This window comes from Lepisosteus platostomus, chromosome 14, assembly GCF_059453375.1.
Source record: "Lepisosteus platostomus isolate fLepPlt1 chromosome 14, fLepPlt1.hap1, whole genome shotgun sequence".
Taxonomy (NCBI): domain Eukaryota; kingdom Metazoa; phylum Chordata; class Actinopteri; order Semionotiformes; family Lepisosteidae; genus Lepisosteus; species Lepisosteus platostomus.
In genome coordinates, this window is record NC_142624.1 from 27,516,812 (window position 1) to 27,533,595 (window position 16,784).

Below are 16,784 nucleotides of genomic sequence, written 5' to 3' on the forward strand. Positions count from 1 at the left end.
AAACCTATTAAAATGTGTTAATGTGTTAATATCTAGACGAGAACAAATGCATTTTCAGTAAGGCTTTTTCAGCTTGATGTACTGTACTGACAACAAAGTATATATCAGACTGTACTTATAAAATTTTATTCTAGAAATGTGTAATTATTTTCCGTAAATGATGACAAGTTTCCCTTAATTCTGGCATCTCACTAAGTCTTGATGCAAAATAATCGCTTTCTATGCAACTGAACGAGTTTGATAAAAATGTGCAGCAATGCAGTCAGACTCCTAAAGACATTTTATCATCACTGAAAATTAAAAATTGTATGTTGTATGTTGCAAATTAACAGGCTTTAAGAAACAAAAGAATTAAGGAAAAGGCAGATGTTAGTCTGAAATTTCAATCTACTTTGTATATTCTAAAGAATTCAAATACAATCCTTGTTTCTGTTAGGTCTTGCACCACCTGTGCAATGTACATTAGATATAACATATGTTCTAAAACAGAAAAAAAAAAACATTTTTTTGAAAGACTTCAATCTGTAGTCTTCTCTGCAGATACAACATATCTGTGGAACAGCATAGCCATAAGAGCCAGTGGAATCCTTGATTGTTATTGCTGTGCTGTTTCTCTTATTATTCAAGGCCTCACCCCAGATTTTCCTATAGACTGCTGGATTTCAGTGAGAAACTCAAGCTGTTGCTCTGCATCTTCAAGGTGCCCCTCAATTAGCTGGCACTGAATGATTCCTACAAGAAAAAAGAAAAAAGATTAAGATCAAAAGAAACACTCTACGACAGGGATAGACAGGGAGAAACTTAACCAATGTGTGTCATTTAATAGAAGTGCTAAGACTGCTGCATTAACCCATTAATTAATTTTAAGTGTAACTAACAAGGTTTGTTCAGTAATGCCAATGGTCAGATTGACAATTTAAGGTCACATGAAGAATAATCCTGTCAACATGTTAAAAATAGAAATAAATGAACGGGCTGCCTCACCAGTCAGCGCAGAGACACTGGTCTCATCCAATGTCATTGCTGTTTTGTACCACTTTACTGCCTCCTTTATTTTCCCCCACAGAACCAACTGATAGCCAAGTTCAGTGGCCAGTTCTGCATCACCTGGAGCCATGGAAAAAGCTCTCTCCACCAAAGTGTGCATTTGCAGAAGGATCTTCTCATTTCTTCCACACTGCAACAACATTTTTAACATAAATCTTTACAATCTACGACCATGTCAAAACACACATTATTAAAAATACAGAAACACATTGAACATAATGTTCACATTATGTATACTGGGTTTATATATCGGTAAAACTAGTATACATAACAAAAATATCTGATCAAATATTTTATTAAGTGTAAATATAACACTTTATAAATATAACACTTCCAGTAGAGCATTCTTATTCAGAGCTAATGTACGATTTGCATGTTTTAATTAAAAAAAAATCTTAATGACCTAATCTCATCTGAAATGATTTTTATGTTCTTTAAAGAATTATATAAACAATGCTACTGAACACTTACCACTCTTGTAAAAGCTAATGACATCCTATAGAAAAGCTCATAATTGTTAGGCTCATGTCGTTCCAGGTTGCCAACAAGGTTAGTGAGGTGATTTAAACACTGGGAAAAAAAAATGAATGTCTGTGAAACGGCTGCAGTAAATTATGTGATCATTCTCAATCTATGTATTTTCTATAAGTAAAGAAACTGGTATTCTGTAAAAACAAACAAATAATTTTAAAACAGTTTATCCTTTTTCCTGAAGATCTTAGTAAATTACAGTTCCTTTTGGGAATGGAAGGACAGACTGGAAGTGATATACTCAAAGGAGCTGTAAAAAAAAAGCCAAAATAAACTTTATTTGAAAAGAGTTTTACAACTTTGCCACCCAGCTACAGTAATAATGGTTATTTAATGTGTGTTTCATTCATTTACTTTTAAACTGGGAAAATTCATAAAACGACAATATATTTGGATATTTTATATTAATTTTTTAAAATATGTTTTTTGTTTCAACAAATGCAAGAGAAACACATTGATTGACTGTGTTTGATGAAGAGAAGCAATATAATTATAATATCTGAATATGAACAAATTAGTGAAAAGTAGTATCTGCATGCAAGAACCGCATGGTTCTCAAGTAGCTATCTGTACAAACTTTCAAGTCATAATTCTTACCTCATTCACGTCTCCCTCTCTGCATAATGAATGGAGTGCCAGCATTCTTAGTGCTTCAAGATTATTTCTGTCCTTCTGTAAAATCCTGCATCAAGAAAACAGGTTTCTTTTCTGAAGACAAATATTCATCATTCTGGTGAAGTACTGTAATATTAAATAATATTATTATTAAATTAAATTATTATTTTTTGGAAATTGAACAGGAGGTAGGTTTCAGTAAAGTTATATTTTCCAATTCCGCTAATTCGGCACGTTGAATTAAATATCGACATTTTCATCACAAAAAACTTGGAGCTTGACTAATGTGTAGGTTTTTGCCTGCTGGCTACTTTTTTAAAGTTTTCAAACTCTTGAATTTAAAGAACAAAAAGCACAACTGAATTTAAGTAAAAATCTGTGGAACTCGTCTGTGGCTAAGGATCTGCACCTCTGGTTGGAAGGTTGCCGGTTCGTATCCTGTGGCCAGCAGAGGAATCCTACTCCCTTGGGCCCCTGAACAAGGCCCTTAACCCCAACTGCTTCAGGGGGGGCGCATAAATGGCTGATCCTGCGCTCTGACCCCCAGCTTCTCTCCCTCTCCATGTGTCTCATGGAGAGCAAGCTGGGGTATGCAAAAATTCCTAATACAAGACATTGTATATGGACAATAAATACATATTACCAGTTGCTTAGTCTCTCCTTAGTTCTGCACTTCAAACTCGCCTCACTGCTGGCAAGTGCATTACGATGCTAATTCTGAAAGTCATGAATTATTAATTCTAAAAGTCCGTAAAAACGGCCTTAGTCAGTGGTGCAAACATCAGAACTGCTCAGCCATGCTCACTCGTCAGCCATGAACAACGTCTGTGCAAGATGAGCATAGACTATAAAATATGCGTTGGATGTTGATCCTATTTCTATACAGGAAACAGCTCAAGGTAGTGTATATACAGTACAGACATCAACTGTATATTTGTAGTGGATTTCTGATATACAGTATCTTTCACAGCTCTGCTTTGTCCCTTCATGTAAATGCCTAGATTTGTTTCTGATTTAATGCATCTTGACACCCTCTCTCTCTTGGAGGCACCCTCCCCAAATATTTTTTGTGTATATCCAAAAATATCAACTGCTTCTGGCAAAATCATTCACCCAGTTTACCTCACTTGATTTTATATTAAAGGAAGAACTTAGTTCTATTGTATCTGATTGAAATTCAGCAATATCTGTATTGTTCATCAGAATGAGTCCTTTATAAATGTTAAATTAACAGCATTAACTCTATGTGACAATTATTATGTCCAGTACAAAGGCAAGCAAGGTGGACTATTTTGTTTTTGTTTGTTTTGCTGTATGCTTCATCTACACCCTAGGCCTAATTATTTAAATGAAAGTCAGCAATATGGTCTTATGTGATTAAGGGTCAATTATATAATTGAAGCAGTTGGTAGATCCTAAAGTCCTAAAATGTCATTTTTTTGGAAGAGACAAGGCTGTCTACCTCTTGTCTACCACTGCACCCTACACATCACTGCTCTTCAGTTAGCAGTTATGGCATTAAGTCAATGCTCTCTATTCATCACACCTGATAGTGGGGAAGCCCACTGAGCTCAGGCTGCCAGATTTGTTCCAGTTCATTGTATCTTAAAAAACAGATGAAAGAAATCAGGCTTGTGAATTGCATGGGTTCAGCAGATTAATTCAATGGCCTTTTATTTTATTTTTATTTTTTTTCTAGGACCCTGGCAAAAATCCTTCATGAAGAACAGTCATTGAAAAAACAATAACGGTAGATAATCCTGTAGCATTAATCCTAGTCTTGGTTTGATCTTGAATACAATTTTATCGTTAAGGCTAGAAAAATTCTTAAAGAGCGAAAGCAGAAGTTTCATATTAGACCCAATATGATCTACCTCAATTACACATTTTGTATGCTTTAGTCTTTCTCCTTTATTCAATAATAACGGCTTAAGACAAGTGACCGCAGTCACAAACTGTTGAACTTTAATGCAAAATGTATGACAGAAACAGCAATCCTCAGAAACATCATAAAAAAACACAACAGCAACAATTAACATTTGTCATTTTCTGTACCTATGTGCTGCTTCAACAGTCTGCTCCCAGTCTTGCAAATGTAACAGTAATTTCATTTTCTTTATAAAGGCAGGGAGGAATCCAGGAAAGTTAACAATAATCTGGTTGACAGTTTCCAAAGCTCCAGAGTAGTTCTGACGCAGCTCGAAATACTGTACCTAATGAGGAACAAATAACAGATTTCATAAATTGATGATGAGAAAATAAACTTCAATAAACTAAAACATAAATACCATATTTTAATTAAACTGATTAATGAAGCCATGAAGTCAACATATGAAAATCATACATCGGATACTTAAGACGCCAAATTATGATCATACAGAAGTAGACATAAGTATAAGAACCCTATATCCAAGATAGGAACTTTCATAAATTATAATATTTTGTTAAATTATACTTGTCAATATTGCCATTTAGTAAGTTTACTGAAGACTAGTAAGCATGCACTTGACAAGAACATGCACTGCTGCCACACAGCGCTGGAGCCCTGCTTTCAATTCTGGACCTGGGGTGCTATCCGTGTGGGGATTTTGTACTGTATGTTCTCTTCATGTTGGCATGGGATTCCTCCATGTGTTCCGTCTTCCTTCCACCTTCCAAAAACATACTGGTAGGTTAATTGGGTTCTGAGAGAATTCCGAATGTGTGTGCCCTGCAATGGACTGGCATCCCATCTAGGGTGCACCCTGCCTTGCGCTCAATGTTTACGGTGATAGGCTTCAACTCCCCTGCGAGTAAGTGGTTAGAAAATGAATGGATGTATGGACGGAGTTGGAGATCACATGATCAGCATGCCAGAATAATAACCACAGTTGGAGCACCTGCTGCTTTCCGCTCCTTTTCACAGTTTTTTTTATTTTATTTTATATTCATGAGCAATAACAGCATTAATTACAAAGCAATCCCCTGTAACAAAGAACTGGAAAGAATTAGTAGCTAAAATGGCTGCTATGCTGAAGAATTCTACTAAAAGGTGCTGGTTGTAGAAACCGACGGTAGTGGTGAACTCATGGACTGCTGCATTATGTGCAGACTTACATGTTCAGATCTCAGGCCTTGAAAATGGATTTGGTCTCTAGTAGACAAAAGCAACAGATAAAGACAATAAAATGCCAGCTAAGCTGTAGAGGCTGGAGCATAAGGTCACAAAGGAGGATCGCTCCCAATTCAGAGTTTCTTGAAAAAACATCACTTATAGCCCAGCAACTACCTAGCAGACATGCCTACGTGGCACTGATGAAATCTCTGAAGGAGCAAGTGTCCATACTTTACTGATGTATCCTACACCGCTCAAAGTCCTTCATGCTGGTGGACAGCCACTATTTACCTTAGCTCAGGACACAGACGAATACATTAAAGGGGTTCATCAGTCCCAATGTCTCAGACCGGTTCTTAAAAATTAATTAAATTAACTGATGGTATTATCAAATTTAAAAAATTCCACAAAATCATTAACTTTTTAAAAGTACTGCATGGTCACCATGTTGTCACAAACTGCTGGTCTTTCTACAGGCAAGAATGAGAACTAGCACAAATTGTGACTTAAACCAGCCCTTCTTGCTCACTAAGCACTGTAATGACTAATGTCATGCGATTTACGAGAAAGTAAATACAGGTTGTGCATGCAGACATTTCACCGCAGAAATATTCTGTTCAGAATGAATAAGTAAGAAGTATTTGTCGGCAAAGCCGTCTTGAACTCGAGAGTAATATTTCGATTGGATTTAAAGAGAAGTATTCACAGGCCTGCTTGTTTACAATGAAATAGGGCCTTTTCACATCACCAGACGTTTTGTTGCCTCGTTTGGAATCACAGACAATGACAGCAATATAGTATGGCACTTACCTAGAAATTTAGTCTATTTTGTAATGTAAATTGGAGGTTTTACACGTTACTGTGTACATTTTACTTTCATTGCGGTTTGAAATGTTCTTTCTAACCCCAAAATATAAAAATAACATTGCAGTTCCCCTTTAAATCTAAAAGGGTCTGCTTTGTCAAAATGGATAGCGTAGCACTTATTTTATCAAAGGTACTATTATTGTTTAAAGGATTCCTTTATTACAACTGTGTGTGTAGATAAGGTCAGATCTAGGTGTCTTACCTTTTTGCACCTGTACTATCTTCCCTTGTTAAGAGCGAAATTGCATATGGTGGTGCCAAAGTAGTTCTATTTACATGGCAATTCTTAGAAAAACAAAAGATAAGCAATTTTGACTTTATTCTACATTTAAAATCCAAACTTATATCTAATCCGTTGTCACCAACACTGTTTAAACATGTATTTTGGTCACAAGGCATTTTATTAATGAAGGTCAGTACGATGTCATAGAAGACTGCACTTCGGCCTCACTGTACTTAAATTATGGGGTTGCTTCTAGCCTAGAAACTTTCTGTGTCAGGTTTTTATGTTCTCTGCATGTTGATCTAGGTTTTTTGCCCACTTTCCAAAGTCTTGCTGGCTAATTTACTGATGTAAAATTTCCAGTATGCAAAATGTGCACTGTGACAGACTAATGTCCAGTCCTTCCATCCTGTGCTTCCAAGACTAAGATATATTTTCTGATAATAATGGATGGATTTTCTTACTAATGGTCTCTGAGTTCAGAATATTTCCAGCACTTGGAAAACGAGGGATTTCTTATTTTTCTTACTATTTTTTTGCTATCAATAGTTTTAAACTACTGTAGGGGGAGGCATCAGTGTTTTTAAGTTATCTGATGAAAGTATGAGTCACCAATTCACCAAGGGGAGGAGATTGAAAGGCGGTTGCCAGTCAGGGGGTTCTTTGGAGAGGACTTTCATTTTTTGTTCTTACTGTTGCTCCATATGGAAGATACAGTTTCAAGCCAAAATGGAAGAGTTTCTTGATTTTAATCATGCACCAGCTGAAGATTTATATGTAGGGATAAAAGCTCTATTAAAAAAAAATCTATATAATACTCTTTTTAAGTGTGGATACCAAAATCCTCACTGAGGCCCTTGCATGTCCTCCAACTTTCAACTGTATTATTGGGCTAACAACATCTGTAATTTGGTCTATTCGTTTCAGGAACACCTTGCATTGTTGTCTTCTTCCACTTTCCTCATTTACAGTAAATGAAAAATGGTGTAGAGCATCTTTGCAAAAACAAGATCATGGGATGTATTAACTGGTTAACATACTATCAAAGAAGATTCACTGGAAGTATCTTGGATGTCCATAAAGCTTCCTACAAAGCTGCATCATAATGGCTCAGTAACCTTGATATACATAAAACCTGCTTCAACTTACAAAAGAGGAAGAATTTTTCTTTTAAATATAGGATGCCAATACTTATGCCTACAACATTTTAGACATCTGTTTCTCACCAAAGTCTGGAAACATTTTAGAATGAAGGGGATGCATTAGAGCAAGTCCTTTAAACTTAAATGCACCAGAATCCAAACCTGAATGCAACAATGAGTCACTGTGATGCTATTTTTTTGGTTAAAGGTTACAACATTTACGAAACTGCTTTTCTTTTCTCCAACCAGCAACTGCTTTTAAACAGCTTTCAAAGTGTTGCAATAATTTTATATATTATTGTGCAGCTGGGGTAACACACTCTTTAACCTTGAACAAAAAATGGATTTCATTTGGGAACAAAGCAAATGTGAAATGTATAAGATGATCTAGTATAGGCTAGAAGAGCCTATTGGGAAAAGATAATCCATATAATCAATATTCATCTAATAAAAATAGCTGTCAAATGTATGAAAACCCAGTCAAGTGGAAGAGAAACAGAACTAATCTTTTCCAAACATAACCATTTCTGGATTGTTATAAAACCACAAAAATTATTTCCTCTTTCAATAAAGTTAAACACAGGATTTGAAGTACTTCAAGTAATGCTATGCCACTCAATTTTCCAGAGATCTGAAGCAATGAGAAATTAAAAATGATTTATTGGTAGTAATTCAGTAGTACAAAGACATTGTGAAGTTAATCAAAGTTACATTATTGAGCACAAAACCCCCTGCAATTTATGTGCAATTTAAATACCTCACTCCATAAATCTTTGAAGTGGTTTTAAACTATATAAATCACAAGACATAAGGAGCAGATCTGATCAAATGAGAAGCATAAGAGTATAACTGTCTCCCACAATGACAATGAAACGTCAATAAATGAAAACAAGTTTACAGGATTGGGAAGGTATCTAACAGGATTTACACCTATATATAATTAAAATGAATGGCTGATGTGTAAAACTGTCAAGAAGATCTACTTCAAATGATATACATGAAAAATTATAGAGGAGGAATTTTTCCAGACATAACTGTATAAATGTAAGAGGATGGCGATTTACACAATGCATGGGTAGTTATTGTACCTTTACCAGTGAGTGTACGGAATTTCTGATGTGCTTTTATGCAGCTACAGTATGCAGGTTTCCACAAGAAAACAAATCCTCAATGATGAAAGTCCCAAAATATTAATTATAGAAAAAGAAACATTTAACAAAAACACAAATCTTTAAAACAAGATTATCGTATTCAGATAAGCAATATTTTAAGGCTTTATAGCCTGTCTCTACTTGAACGTCCTACCAGTAGAAAAAAGTTTATGATCTCGGAATCTGAGCTTCTGCCCTGATTGGCCTGTGACATAAGGTCAAATCATTAGAGTGCAAAATCGAGGTGAAAACTGGCAAGAATTGGGTCACATTCAAGGTATACATTTTGCAAAGTTTTCCTTTGCACGAATGAAAAAAGAACAACTTTTTTGAGTTTCACCAAATAAAATATTTTCACAGAACTTGAGTCTACGCAACTGAATCATTAGTCTGTGAATGTCACGTGGTCTTTGAGAAATGTTTAAACTTATATAAATATATAATGTCATATAAGCTTACATAAAATGTTTGCATGTATACATCTAATTAAACTATATATTCACATTTTATGTCGGGATTTTTTAATTCTGCTGTCTGTAAATAATGTACAATAAGGAAAACTAGCTGTTCTACTAAAGGAAACATTCTTATATGTGGGAAATTTCGTTTTCATGGGAAAAAAAAACAAACATTCAGGACTTAAAGGGATACAGCAAAAATACCATTGCAAGTTTTCCAAGAAAACATTATTTACACTACAGTACGTATAAGGCTTGGTTTACCTTTCCCATCAAAGCAAAAACATCTGCTTTTTCCTTTAATCCTTCATCAAAGTACTTGACAGCTTTCTTGACATAGGAATCTTTATTAGATGTCACATCAATCCATCCTTTCAAGATTAGCCCCTGGAAAAACAGTTAGACTGTTAAAATTGAATGAAGTAAGATAAAATAATTGTACTGCTAAATAAAGCATTTTACTGTAATAATTCAACAATGTTTTTTTAATTGAATTGAATTATTCTTTTAACTACCGTTTTAACTATTACAAAGATTTCTTATGCTACAACGTCCACGTCCGGTAATAATAATAATAATAATAATAATAATAATAATAATAATAATAATTGCTTACACTTATATAGCGCTTTTTCTGGACACTCCACTCAAAGCGCTTTACAGGTAATGGGGACTCCCCTCCACCACCACCAATGTGCAGCATCCACCTGGATGATGCGACGGCAGCCATAGTGCGCCAGAACGCTCACCACACATCAGCTATCAGTGGGGAGGAGAGCAGAGTAATGAAGCCAATTCACAGAGGGGGATTGTTAAGAGGCCATGATTGATAACAGCCGATGGGGAAATTTGGCCAGGATGCCGGGGTTACACCCCTACTCTTTTCGAGAAACACCCTGGGATTTTTAATGACCACAGAGAGTCAGGACCTCGGTTTTACATCTCATCCGAAGGACGGCGCCTGTTTACAGTATAGTGTCCCCGTCACTACACTGGGGCATTAGGACCCACATGAGCCACAGGGTGAGCGCCCCCTGCTGGCCCCACTAACGCCTCTTCCAGCAGCAACCTTAGTTTTTCCCAGGAGGTCTCCCATCCAGGTACTGACCAGGCTCACACCTGCTTAGCTTCTGTGGGTTGCCAGTTGTGAGTTGCAGGGTGATATGGCTGCTGGCTAATCACATGATTAAAACTGCAGCAGCACGACTGCTTGTATTTTCCTTTGGGTTTTGATACTGGTGCTGTCCTATGTACTGGTAGACCAGGGGTGTCAAACATATGGCCTTCAGCAGCTGTAATCATGAGTCCTTGGCCAGGATTCAATTTGCACCTTGTCGGTGAAGCAGACACCCATTGTGATCTGTATCAGCCTGAATACACAATGCTCCCTGTGTTTCTCCACCTCTACCTAAAGGCAGTTGACAGAGGCTGGTTTTTGTACTGTATGTAAATAGATAAGATAGAATCACTTTATTGGCCATACACAACTTCGTGTATAAGGAATTTGTCTTTTAGCATAAATGGCGAGGAAAAATCTCACTCCACAAAACCTGTACACACAAGTCCTCCATTCTCCTCCTCCAAACTCTGAAACACCCTCAGCAACTGAACCACCATTGGTCAATGAAACTGTACTTAATGTTTTTCATTTATATCTCAAAAGGATATTTCTAAAGTAATAAGTAATTATTAGTAATAGTAATAAGGGCCATGTTATCGAAGAAAACAAAAATAATGCTGCATTGTTCAAGAGAAATGGAGAAATTAAGATTTGTAGACTTCATAGACGTGAACAAAACACTGATTTGCTTCATATGTACAGACAACAGTTGAGAAAGAGCAATAGCATTAGTTTAGATGGTCATATTGCTGATATCTTGCAAATATTTTATTTTTATTTTCATAAGATGTCCCTATCATTTTTTGCTGTTTTCCAGTTAAAAACACTAATAATTCACTAAAAAAGTTAATCAACTGCTCAAGCAAAACTTAAATGAGATGTTGATCTCTAATGCCAGAGCCCAAATACAGTAACTCGCATTTCAGTCCTGTAGTTTAACAGCTGATACACAAATACACCTGTTACTCGGTTTGAGAAGGTAACTTATTCCTCAAAAACTGTTCATAATAAAAGCTTTTGCATAATGAAAATTAAATTCTCATTATATGCGAAAGCTTATAACTCATTACTGATGTCTAAAAATTGCCTGATATTACTAATTGTTACTTAAGAATACAGAATTGTCTAAATAAGAACACTATTGCATGGTTATTATAATTAGCCCATTTAACTTATTGTAGCGGTTAGCAAGACAACTAAAACGTGTAAAAAGTGTAAACTGCTGAACATGTGCACAGTGCAGCTTTAAACCCAAGGTAATTCTAATACCTATTGACTGCTTTTTTAGTCCTATCACTTCAAATTTTACAGCCAGGGAAAATTGTTTTTTTTTTTGCTTGTGTAACACCTGAAGCCTGTGCAACACATCTGTTGACATGGTGTTAAAATTAAGGGGTTCAATGATAATCATTTGGTGAAATCACAAGATGTGCCCATAATATCTTTTTCAAAAGAAGAAAACTTAAGTAGGGTACAGTAATCCAAATTATATCACATCGACTGTGAAGGAAAGCACATTTGTTGTAAGAAAAAAGGATTTGTACATGGAAGAAATGTATTTAAATAAAGGTATTTCAAATACATGCTTCATTGAAGCGACAATTCATATTAAACGATAATTCGTATTGCAAGGGTGTGTGACAAAACAGCAAGAGTCGTATTGCAACAACTCTTGCTGTTTTCGTTTGCCTGTTATTGAACAAGATTGCTGACAATATTTTTTTTAAAAGAACATTTAAGTGGTGTACGGTAATTCAAATTGTATTTTAAATAAACGTTTAATAATGCTAATTTTGCTCAAATGGTATCTAATGAAGAAACAAGGTGTTTTATTGTAAAATAAACACAAAAAAATGCAAAACATTACGAGTCATACCATGCAATGGTTTTGCCTAGTGTTTCTCTAATTTATGTAACAACATACAAGGTCTAACTGAAATACTTTTAAATCAAATCTGGTCCACTATTGCAAATTTTATTTGCACTCATATTTACTGGAAACCAAAGCTCGTGTTTTTAAGTTAACAAATTTACAAAACGACAAGTAAATAAATGAATGCATGCTGGTATACACTGCTGATAAAAATGTTATTCATAAAATAATAAATCACTCTGTATAATACAAATCCAATGAAATGGTCTTTGCTCTACAATAGGTACATATACAAAAAGTGATAGAAATAACTGCTTCATAGCACAAGCATAAATCAGTACTTATATCTGTAACTTTTTACATTAAAACATATACAGCTACTGTACATACTGCTGATTTGAAAGGTAAAAACACTCACTTCTTTAGCACTATTGGAAATCTTAATCATCCGTTCAATGTATTCTCTTGCTTTGTCATTGCGGCCCAGATGCCAAAGAAACAGCCCTGCAAAATACAGTCCCTTCTGACCTGCACTCTTGCGATCTTCCTTCAGCTTAGCATCCAGCTCTTGGATAGCATCTCGATCTACAAAAGAGATTAAACAGCAACTACATTCACATACAAGTGAGGTGTATTAGGATACTTCCTTAGATATTGCGATACAAGATAAACTTACAGCTGAATTGTTTATCAATACCCTTCACTGGTAAGTACTCAACTGCTGGAAACTTGCATTTTTTTCAAAGCAAACATTTCAGAGTCAAAATACAAAAGAGATGGATGGATAAGCATTTTGTAACCATCAGCCTTTTCAGGGTTACCGGGGAGCTTGAGCCTGTCCCAGGAAGCAACAAGCACCAGACAGGGTACACTCTGGATGGGAAACCAGTCCATTGCAGGACAGACACAGACATGCACACATTCACACCTAACCTACCAGCATGCTTTCCAGTATGGAAGGAAACCAGAAAACCCAGAGGAAACTCAGTCAGGAAACCCACTGAGAGAACACACAAACGTCAAGCAGACAGTATCCCAGGTCCAGAATTGAACCCCGGGCCCCAGTGCTCTGAGGCAGCAATGCTAACCACTGCGCCACTGTGCCACCCAGGTTACTACTACTGCAAATAAAATAATTTTGATTAAGAAAGCACGTTTGTGTTTGTTCACCCAAGATATTTTTAGTGAAACCATCAACCCTGCACTCTGACCCCAAGCTTCTCACCCTGTCTGTGCATCTCATGGAGAGCAAGCTGAGGTATGCGAAAAGACAAATTCCTAATACAAGAAATTGTACATGGCCAATAAAGTGATCTTATCTTATCTATATCCTTAAAGGCCTAAGGATTCTCCACTTTTAGTAAGAGTTCAAGAGGCACTTGGGTACTGTTTGCGTTTTGGCAGTTTAACTTCACTGTATAGATAAAATGCACCATGTTTACCTTACACCTGAGTGTGTATCTGTTTTCTTAGATCTGCCTATTTAAAAGAGGCTTACTACTGCTCCAAGTCCCTAGTGGTGCATCACTGTTACTAATGTAAACATGACTGAGAAATCTTCATCAGCCAACCATGAAGCTGCTTTGGAGCTTCTGGAGCACCTACTGAAGCTCACAAGAGAAGACATACAAGCCAGAAAAAGTGTTTAACTGTGACAAAACCCATTACCAAGTGTGAAAGAATGGCACCAAGGTCTAAACCTATAGGCTACTGTTGCTGCTGCTTTGTTAAAATGCTTTGAAAGATTGCTTGGTCTCTTGCTTTAAGATGATTTACTGCACCTTAAATCCTCATACTTTAAACTATAAAAATAAGAATAATTTGCCCATGTACTGTATTTGTGTCACTGCACTGGGTTCATAGACTGGCTTAACAATGTTTGGAGCACCAAGTGGAGTGCTACTTGTGCTCAATGAATTTGACCTTCAAAGTTCTATTATTTCTAACAATCTTGGTTATATAACAAGGTTGGTTATTTTTGTATATTTTAGACCTAAAACATAATAAGATTATTAAGTCTTAATAAAAGATGAAGATAACTAGATAAAATGTAAAACACAATGACAACATATATTTGGATCATTGTAATTAATAAAATAATATAACGGTAAATATCCTCATAGGAATACTAGTGGCACCTTCTTGAACAGCAATGACTTCAACAAGACTTAACTGTTTAATCAATCTGTTGAAACAGCTTTTGTTACGGAACTGCTTTAAGTCTTTGACTTCATTCATTCAATTGAGGGTTTCATTGAATGAACAGCTTAATTAAGGTCATGCCATAACACGTAAATAGGGTTTTGGGTCTGGACTCTGACTTGGCCAATCCAAAATGAGAAACTTCTTCTTCAGTTATTCTGTTGTAGATCTGCTTGTATGTTTAGGATCATTGTCTTGCCGCATGACCTACTTTCGGCTCAGCTTCAACTGACGAATGGAGGGAATTGACATTCTCCTCCAATGTTTGCTAATACAATGCCAAATTCAGGGTTATATCAACGATGGAAAACCATCTGGGCAGTTTCAAATCCCAACTCCCATCGCCATGCCTGACAGCTGGGATGAGGTTCTTCTGTTGGAAGACAGTGTCTGATTTTTACTTCATATACACTTTCTTATGTAGCCAAAAAGTTCAACTTCAGATTACATAGAACATTGAAGTTTTTCAAGAATGGGAATGCCCACTGACAGTAAGGTCCTATCGTATAACCAGTATAAATCTATACCTATCACTCTTATTCTTACAGTAGCATGGAAAACAATCAATATCTATGGAGTGTATATTGCATAGACAGCATTGAAACTCCTGAAGCATACTGTATATGATAATCACTCATTGGAAAGAATCTCCAAAAAGAAAAACATACCTGGAAGTGGACTTTTCTTATGGGCATAAGTAAGGGCCATCAAAGTGCAGAGTGACACCTCTCGTCGGTCTTTAATACTTTCCAATTCCCGAATGGCCTCTTGAATTTTGCCTAAAGATTATAACATTCATTAAAAGACACAAAAATGCAAACTGTATTTTCTAAATATTTAAGTGATTTGGCATAAGTCAGCTGAAGAGGTCTTTCCTTTACCTACCTTCCATTAGAATTCCATAGGCATGGAAAAATGTGAAGACAGGATCGTTGCTATACTTCTTCAGAGCCTCATTTGCAGCATTCTGTACATGACTGAAATATTTTTCCTGGCAGTAAAAATTAATTGATGCCTATAAACACAAAAAAAATCAAATGTAAACATAATGATTAGCATGCAATTACTTAAACTAAGATATTCTACAATTGGCTCCCTGTAACATAATACTCCAATATGTCCTGTTACAGTCATTTTTAAAGTCATCAAGCATATTTAATAATATGAGCACCACCAGGCATCCATCCTCTTAAGGAGTGACAGCTTTGTAGTTTTGCAGGTGAATGATGTCAGGTGAAGCTGATGATATTCTTAAAATAAATAAATGAATTTATGAAAGGCTGCGAAACAGATTTCGAATCCTGCCATCCAGCTTGGTGAATGCCATTTCAATCAGCTGGTAACAATGACCCCAATTCAGTGCCGCAATGCCTGGAAGCTAAATTGGTGCTTTGTGAGCACCTTTATGTTTTCACCCAGTCGAAACGCCCTTCTTTATAGATAATCGTGCATAATAAACTTCACCAACAAGCAGGTTATTCATGTTTAATTTTCTCCAGAAAAGGGTGTCTCAGATGAGAGATAATGGCTGCCAGTGTAGTATTTTTAAACACTGCTTGATTATTTAACAGCATACAGGTGCTCTGTATTATAACAAAATAAACCATCGATGAAATAACAGACCTTAAACAACATTTAAACTATTAGGCGTTATAATGTGACATACCCCAAGACCTCCTTATCAGAGAAAGTAATTGGATCAACAAAAAACCTTGCTGCTTAATTGCTTTACTTCCCTGCACCCAAAAGAAATGCTCATGCGCCAGAAGATTCTGCCTTTACCCTGACCATTACTATTTATTGTGGTATCCATAGAAATAGTGCAAACTGTCTTTTCCTTAATTTTTCTATCCACCACACAGATCAATGGGAATCCTAGCCCGACAGGCGCTCTTTGCTGAATTAATCACAGGAGAATACCACACGTGTTTGGTAAAACCTTTCCACGTGCTGCAAATTGGATTCTTCGATTCTTTTCAACACGGAGACAGAAAAGGGAGACCCTACTGGAACATGTGTTTTAAACAGAATCTTAAAAAAATAGAGTCTAGCCAAGAAAAGGGACTTAATCTAAACTGAGCACTTTATTGGTTCAATAAAGGTCAAGCACATCCTTTCACAGTTTTAATATGATTATTATATAAGTGTAACATGTGTTTTGCTTGCACCAGATGTAATACTTAGCATTTTTCAATGATGTGTGAGTCAGCCCACAACATGGGACACAGGTTTTAGGTAGGAACCCAAATGTAGATGCACCCCACACAAGATTTAAGGTGAAAAAGGCACTTTATTTACATGTGCGGAAACAAACAGCATAGAATAAAATGACAAAAGAAAACCTATGCTCCTCTTTGAGCTCTTTCCTCACTTATTCCAGTCTCCAAATACTGGTGCTGGGGCAGCTCAACCACTACCACCACAATCAATCAACCATGCCGGTGTATTTTGCAGAAATGGT

General features: G+C 36.1%; 1 protein-coding gene across 1 annotated transcript in view; it reads right to left on the reverse strand.

The window, feature by feature from the left end:
* The window catches only part of ttc21b (tetratricopeptide repeat domain 21B), a 32,322-nt gene that overhangs the window by 13,186 nt on the left and 2,352 nt on the right, over positions 1-16,784 (reverse strand). Inside the window, exons 2-10 of the mRNA XM_088605421.1 lie at positions 15,209-15,338; positions 14,992-15,102; positions 12,540-12,706; positions 9,393-9,515; positions 4,249-4,406; positions 2,176-2,260; positions 1,519-1,617; positions 985-1,177; positions 635-732 (exon numbers count right to left, since the gene is read on the reverse strand). Of these exons, the coding sequence (XP_088461547.1) occupies positions 635-732; positions 985-1,177; positions 1,519-1,617; positions 2,176-2,260; positions 4,249-4,406; positions 9,393-9,515; positions 12,540-12,706; positions 14,992-15,102; positions 15,209-15,338 (1,164 nt within the window). The remainder of the gene's footprint in view (positions 1-634; positions 733-984; positions 1,178-1,518; positions 1,618-2,175; positions 2,261-4,248; positions 4,407-9,392; positions 9,516-12,539; positions 12,707-14,991; positions 15,103-15,208; positions 15,339-16,784) is intronic.